This window comes from Chaetura pelagica, unplaced genomic scaffold (assembly GCF_000747805.2).
Source record: "Chaetura pelagica isolate M959 unplaced genomic scaffold, ChaPel_1.0 scaffold108, whole genome shotgun sequence".
Lineage (NCBI taxonomy): Eukaryota > Metazoa > Chordata > Aves > Apodiformes > Apodidae > Chaetura > Chaetura pelagica.
This window is the reverse complement of record NW_009970718.1, coordinates 1,351,539-1,358,876: the sequence shown is the minus strand read 5'-3', so window position 1 is coordinate 1,358,876 and position 7,338 is coordinate 1,351,539. Positions and strand designations below refer to the sequence as shown.

Here is a 7,338-nt window from a genome sequence, read left to right as displayed (position 1 = left end):
AAGGCGGAGGGGCCGGAGAGGTTAGGGGGCACTGGGGGGGCTGGGAGAGGGCGCTGGGGACGATGCGGGAAAGGGGCGACACTGCAGCTCGGTCTGGTAGATTTGTTTGCTCTTTGGGTCGCTCTGGGCTCCCACTTGCAGCTAGGCCCGTCTGCTGCGATCTTTAGCGAGCCTGGCCGGCTTGGAGGAGCGACTGCGTCGCTCAGCGTTGCCGTGGTCTGGCTCGGCCTTGCTTTTTGTGGTGCGGCTCAGTCGAGGCTCGCTAGGGTCTGGCCCGGGAGGGTGATGCCAGGGGAGCTTCTGTCTCGTTTCCGTGCTCTCCAGAGCAAGAGCCTGGAGCCTTCTAGATTTGCTTTTCGGTCAGTAGAGGAGGTGCCAAGAAAAGTATAAGCCCCTCAGTTTGACTTTCCCGTAGCTGGTGGTGGGGTACAGATTTGCTTACTCATCGGGTTAATCGTGATATGAGAACCAATGGAAAACTTCGGTAACTTTCCGACTACTACTAAATAATTTCTAAAAATAGTTATATGGCATCAAGATCCCACTAAATAGTTCACAATTTTTGTCATAAGTACAGTAGTGATGCTGTGGGTTTTCTGAGTATGTGAGACTTTGTGAATAAAACTGAGGTCTTTCCTAATTAGGGCATTTGCATTGCAAGATGGAAATTTCTCCTTTTTTTCTATATATGACACATATTTTTCAGGATATATCTTCCTTAAACATCAGTTCATCCTGTTGCTATTTATAAATGTTGATAAACCGAAGGAGAAGTGATTCAGTGTTATCGTGTCTATAGTACTCTTGATAAACATTATACAATATACTTATTATACAAAGCATAATAGTAGTTGAGATCTGTAACTATTTGACAGAGTCAAATAGTTAATCTGTGTTAATAAAATCTCCAGCTTTATTACTAGATGTACCTAAATAAAATGTAGTTCTTCAAAATTGTCAGGAGGTACTTTTTTTGTGGAATGAACTTAATGTCAATAAGTATACAGAATTTACTGAACTCTGAAATGTGTTTTGAGAGACTGTGGTGCATAGCCTGGAAAGTGAAACTTACCTGTCCCTTTTTGAATCAGAAGTCAAGGCAAAAGTAACATAAGCAGAATAACTGTTTTGAAAGGGATTGTAAAAATCATTGGGCATAGCAGGGTGGATGTGAGGCATTTAACATCTTAGTAAACAGCAATGCAAAGATGCTGACAGCATGTAAAATAGGTATTTTCTGAAGAGTAAATTCTGTAATGAATTATAGTGCCTGTATATTAGACTTACTATGTCTTTGTGATAACCTTATAATTCTAAAATGCTGCTTATATTAGTGCTTCATTTGTATTTGATTTGCATGTCAATTTCCTTTTGTATTTGGATTTCAGTGAGTTGTTAAAGGGCAGCATTAAATTGTCTACATTATTTTAAAAAGCAATGAAATTTAAATATGGATTTCTTTGTTAATATATTTTAGAAATCCAGATAAAACTAGAGGCAGCATAGCTGGAACTGCATTACAGAAATCCTAATGTAAAACTGTAGAAAAAAAAAACAACTTAGTTGTAATTCATTAGAGGAAGAATAAAGAGACTGAGAGGTTTGGCAGAGCAGAGAACTATGAAGGAGAGTTGTTTTCAGGCTCTGATGAGCTTGGGAGTTAAGAGAACCAGATTTGCCTTTTAATGGAGGACATAAACTGCTGGTTTTAGCTCTTTTCAGTGTTTAATTTTAGAAAAAGGCAGGCTGGGTGGTTATACAAGCATGCTGCAGATGTGGAAAATAAAATAAAAACTTATCTTAGAGATGAAGACCTAAATCTGTATCCATAAAGCACAACCAGGAGGAAAGCCCCAAGGGTGTGGAAGGATTTACAGGTGTGTAGTTCTTGTTTTTTAAGTGGCAAAGTGTTATGTTAGTGATCTGGTGAGAGAAAATGCATTCAAAAGCCTTGGAAACACTTGTACTAAAAATGACTGGTATCATGTATGAAGAACACTGAGAAGAGCTATCCATTTGTTGTCTTAAGTACATTGATCAAAATACAGTTTGTTTCAACTGCTGCTCCTTAACACTTGATATGATGCAGGCTGGTAGCCAAACAAATGCTTAAGAGGACGTGGGTACGTTAATCTTGTGCTCTTTTTGCTCTTGCCTCACAACATTCATTTAAGTTCCCTAACTTGCCTGTAAGAAATGGTATTTTTTTCCATTGTTGAAGCCTGAGTATTAACTTTCTTTAGAGATGATATTGACTTTTTACTATTTTATTTTATTTGACTTTTTAGTATGTACCTGATATTCAAAGGTTTTGAACTCTGTGACAAATGTTTGGACCACTTACTGTCTAAAAGTATTCTAGCTTTAATGGCACTCAGGCTGTAAGGTTAGTTTATTCAACTTAAAGGAAAATATTTTTTTTCATCTCTTTAGAGTTGTACTTACAGTACACTCAAATTAGTGAAATCTGGTGAGGGGGACATGAATCTTCTGGAACGTTAAGAGCCTTGTCATATAGATCCTGCTGGTTAGGTGACAGCCGGCATTTTGTCTTTGAACATCCATGTTTCTATGCTCTGTTTTAAATAAAATATGCACAGACCTTGGAAAATAATTTGATCTCTTCTCCTGGTAGGAGGAGCTCACGCTGTCCTTCATAAAAATAATTCAAGACCACATGGCTATGTGGAACTGACTTTTCTTATGACTTATGCCACATATTTTTCCCTGAGTTCTAGCATCAGTTTGTTTCAAAATGTAATTTTTTGACAAATGTTGCTAAAAAGAAAGTGTTTGTTTTTTTTTTTTTGTTCAGTTCAGACATAGAGACACCTTTTAATGCAGTCGTACCTATCAGATTAATACTTTGATATCAAAGGTCTGGTAGGTGTTTTTATTTATAGTACAATCTAATACGAAAGCAAGCTATGGCCAGCCCATTGTAAAGTAAAGGAAAATGTACACTACTTGAATGAACTTTGTACTCTAAATGAGTGTTTTACTCTATATCATGTTCACCTTAGGTCAGTTAACTGACCTTCTGAAGCTGATCATGAGTGTCAAACAGTCTTGCCTTCCTGCACCTCACAGTTGATCTCTAGGCCAGTTGTGTTTTCAGGCTTTTACTGTGGCACAAAGTATTCAGTATTGAGTGGGTTTCTGCAATGTGCTTCCTTTAGAGCTGCTGTGTTTATGGTCCTAGAACTGAATAATGAGTTTAAAGCTAGTTCGGGAATGGCAGCATGAGCTGTTTCATACAGTGAAACATGTATTTACCTCAACAGCTATGTGTGAGAATGTACAATTAAGGATAGGTACAAAACAAAGATAAACACTAAAACATGTTTGTGATGTATGTGAAATATGAATTTTCAGTATTTTTTTTTACATATTCTGTGATTATGAAATAGGGAGAATGGAGTTTGACACATGTGAAACAAAATGATTTATGTGTCTGTCACTGATCACTCCTGGGACATCCAGGTCTTCCTCCTCCAGCTTACAGTTTTACTTTGAAGTTGTATAACGTGAAATAACTTGCTCTATGTGTGTTTATTTTCCTTTCTAGGAACCAGAGAAATGGCTACTACGCAATCTGTCTTCACGTTTGCTCTCTGCATTTTAATGATAACTGAATTAATACTGGCTACAGAGAACTATTATGATATCTTAGGAGTTCCAAAAAATGCATCTGACCGCCAGATCAAGAAGGCATTTCACAAGCTGGCTATGAAATACCACCCAGACAAAAATAAGAGTCCTGGTGCAGAAGCAAAATTTAGAGAAATTGCTGAAGGTAATATATTATTAACTTGGTCTTAATAATTTGAAACACGGCTTATATCTGTGAGCAGAAGTGGTAATTTTAGTATGCTCTGGTCTTACTCAAGAAGTAAAAGGTGGCGTTTTTCTTAATTCTACATCTGTGCTATCAAATGTGCAGTATCAGTATCTGACTTGTTTCTGTGTCCTTGCACATAGGCAAGGCTTTTACATAGTTTATGCATTCCTGCTTATTAGGCTTTTTGGCTTATGCCTCTTGTCACAAAAAATAGTTGGCAGTAGGACAACTTCAGCCCTAGCAGGATAATTCTTATCTTTTGACCTGTCTAGTAAGATCCAGCTCAGGATTACTAGGGCCTCATGGCGACCTAACAAGAGCCTTCCAGTAACTATGGGGAGATTATAAAAAATCACAGCAAGGTGTTTCAGTGGCTCATGGTGGGAGTACAAAAGATAATGGGTGCAAGAGGTTCAGAGTAGTTACAAGGAATTTTTTTTTTACCTTGAAGGGTAAGCCAGTGTTGGACCGGTTTGCTTACAGAGGTTGTGGATAAATGAGTGAATAAAGCCCTGAGTAGCCTAGTCTGATCTCACAGCTGATTGTACTTTGAGCAGGAGGTTTTAGTTGATACTTTCTGAGGTCACTTCCAACCTGAATTTTCCTGTGATCCACCATTCAGAAGCATTTTGTGATAACATGGTGGAAGCAAAAATAATCAAGAATAGAAAAAGCCTTGCTGAAGAATGAGGTGTTCCCACCTCTGCTCCCTGTAGACTGTTATAATATCTATTTTTGTAGCTCTCCAAACTAAGCTAGTAAGAGATTTCTGGGTTTTATCTTCTTGTCTGTAGAAGGGTTCTTTTGAAAGAAATGTAGTTATTAATATAATGAAAAGGAGGGACAATCTTGTTAGATACTCACTCATTTGTTAGCACTTGCTGTAGGAGGAACTAGGAACTCTTTAAGTGTTGAAGTTACACAGAATATTTGCAAGCCTTTTGACAAATAAAAAACCTGAAGGGTTCAAAAGGTTTAATGTTATCAGAATGGATATGTTATCTGTCAGAGGTCTTGCTTGAAATTTGTCCTATCCAGGGAGTGGAAGAACGCTGTTCTTTGTATTTGTCTATGTTTGTGGTTTTTTTTTCAATGAGAATGTAAATAAACTTTTTTTTTTGTTGTTAATGGAAATAGCATATGAAACACTATCAGACGAGAATAAACGAAGAGAATATGATCAGTTTGGCCGTCACGGAGGACAAGGAAATAATGGAAGCCCGTTCCATCAGTCGTTTAATTTCAACTTTGACGATCTGTTCAAAGACTTTGACCTCTTTAGCCAAAACTCACGGTCAAAAAAGCACTTTGAAAATCACTTCCGAAGTCATCGGGAATCTCACAATCGGCAAAGACGTTCTTTCCAAGAGTTCTCCTTTGGAGGTGGACTGTTTGATGATGTGTTTGAAAATATGGAAAAAATGTTTTCATTTAGTGACTTTGAAAATGCCCACCGACATGCGGTGCGAACGGACACCAGGTTTCATGGATCCAGCAAGCACTGTAGGACTGTCACTCAGAGGCGAGGAAACATGGTTACCACATATACAGACTGCTCTGGACAATAGTGTTTCCTTTCCTTTTCATCTCTTCTTCTTTCTACATCTTTATAATCCTTCTTTGTTTTATGCTAACATGGAAAAAGTTCTTTGAACTCTTAGTTCTAAAAAACACTTAACTGCTATAAAGAAATTGTAGATGAAACTAATAATCAGAATAGAAACAACATGCAGTTGAGAAGTAAATGTCTCAGTAACTACTTACAATGAGAGAGAAATAATCTCATGTGACAGGAAAAAAATTAATGTATTTCAGTTTACTAAACACTTCCCCTAAATTTGAACTTCAACACAAGATACATTTTTTTAAATTTCAGAAATGTAATACAATTTTCTCATAAATGCCAGTTCAGGGCTGGTTGAATTACTGGAGCATGGTTTGCAGCAGAGGAGATACTTTAATTTTGAAGTGCGGCTTTTTTGATCACATCTTTCCAAGTTTTCTCTTGCATGTTGTATGTTATACGGACTTAGTGTGCAAATTAGATAATTTACACAAAATAGCAGCAGAAATATGACTTACCTGGCTCTTTGTTACTTTGTCTAGCATGGCAAATGTATTACTGGAAATTCACTTTTTAAAGTTGGAAAATATCAAGAGGGAATAGGTTAAAATTGTACTTCACCTAGGAGAGTGATAGAGGAATTACTTTTATTTCCAAATAGCCTCTCATTGATGTGAAAGGATTGTGGGATTTGAATAACCCTTGACTTATTTAAAGGCTATTCATGTATGTAAGTTTGTGTGCACACAAGGTCTTTTTTTTTTTTTCTTCCAAAATGCAAATATCTCTAACAATGTTTGGAAGACCATACTGAAAACACTCTTGTTTTATGCTTATTATATTACCATGTGTGCAATGTAGTTTCTGTAGCTCAGTTTATTGAACTTAAATACTCCACTCTGAGCTTGTGAACTTGAGCAAGATAAGCTTGCCTACAGATTCATAGTTTCTGGAAGGGTCTAAATAAAAAATATTTTTGTGCTTAGATTGACAGATTTATTGCCAGTCAGCAGGGATTTTTCAGCATTGTGATTTGAAAGGTAAATTCTTAACATAAACACAGAGTAAAACTGAATATTACAATGTTGCTGTATTCATCTAGTGCTTTGTGGTGCTGGAATCTGCTAATAAGATCAGTACTAATGGGCATCAGTTTCAGCACCATGGGAATCTGTAACCAGTCTAAACTATTTAAGCTTAAAAACAAACAAAAAAAAAAAACAAACACCCCACCTCCGCAACAAAACCTCTAAATATTTTAACTGGTATCAGTGCAAAAGCCCTGTTTTATTTCTTCTCTAGTAATACAGGTTTAGTATATTGAATTGGTTTCTCTTTGCTGTCCCTTTAGAACTGTGAGATAAGAATTTACCTTTCACATTGACTGCATGAGCAAAAAAAGCATTTTAAACAGCAGTGTTCTAAATAGGCTTTGAGTGCTTAAAAATCTTCCTCCAGAGAGATTGAACTCTTTGCTTCTTGGATACATATTAAAAGCTGCCTATTTGCTAAATAACTAACCTTCCTCTCGAGGGTACGCATTATTGCTTGTTCAGTTTTCATCACTAAATACTTGGAATAGGTTGTTGCATTACAGTAAGTGCTTTTTCTTTTCCATGTTCTTCTTTATTTATTAATAGACTAATACCTCATATATGGTCTTTATAAAAAGCCAGTAATTTGTGCAACGTTATCGGAATGTGCAATATTCTTGTAGTAGGAAAAGTGCTGGAGTGAGTGTATTATTTCCACCTTTTTCCTCTGTAAGTAGAGATTTTTAGTTTCTTCTGTATAACTAATATATGATTCAACCAAAAGTTGTAATTCCTGTAGTTTTCTGCAATTTTTTCTTTAATATGCTCCATCAGTGCTGTCCGTGAATCAACGTATATGCCTGATTCATATCATGTGGGCATCCAAGTGAACAAATTAT

General features: G+C 36.7%; 1 protein-coding gene across 1 annotated transcript; it reads left to right on the top strand.

Annotated features, from left to right (window-relative positions):
* Positions 1–471: 471 nt before the first annotated feature.
* DNAJB9 (DnaJ (Hsp40) homolog, subfamily B, member 9) lies at positions 472–5,619 on the top strand. The gene is made up of 3 exons (XM_010006267.1): positions 472–484; positions 3,569–3,796; positions 4,979–5,619. Exons 1-3 carry the CDS (start codon positions 472–474, stop codon positions 5,407–5,409), a joined length of 672 nt encoding a protein of 223 aa, XP_010004569.1. The 3' UTR covers positions 5,410–5,619.
* The last annotated feature ends 1,719 nt before the right edge of the window (positions 5,620–7,338 follow it).

Coding starts and splice junctions, on each gene's coding strand:
- DNAJB9 (XM_010006267.1), top strand. Junction 3,797..4,978: donor ATTTAGAGAAATTGCTGAAG/GTAATATATTAT, acceptor TAATGGAAATAG/CATATGAAACACTATCAGAC.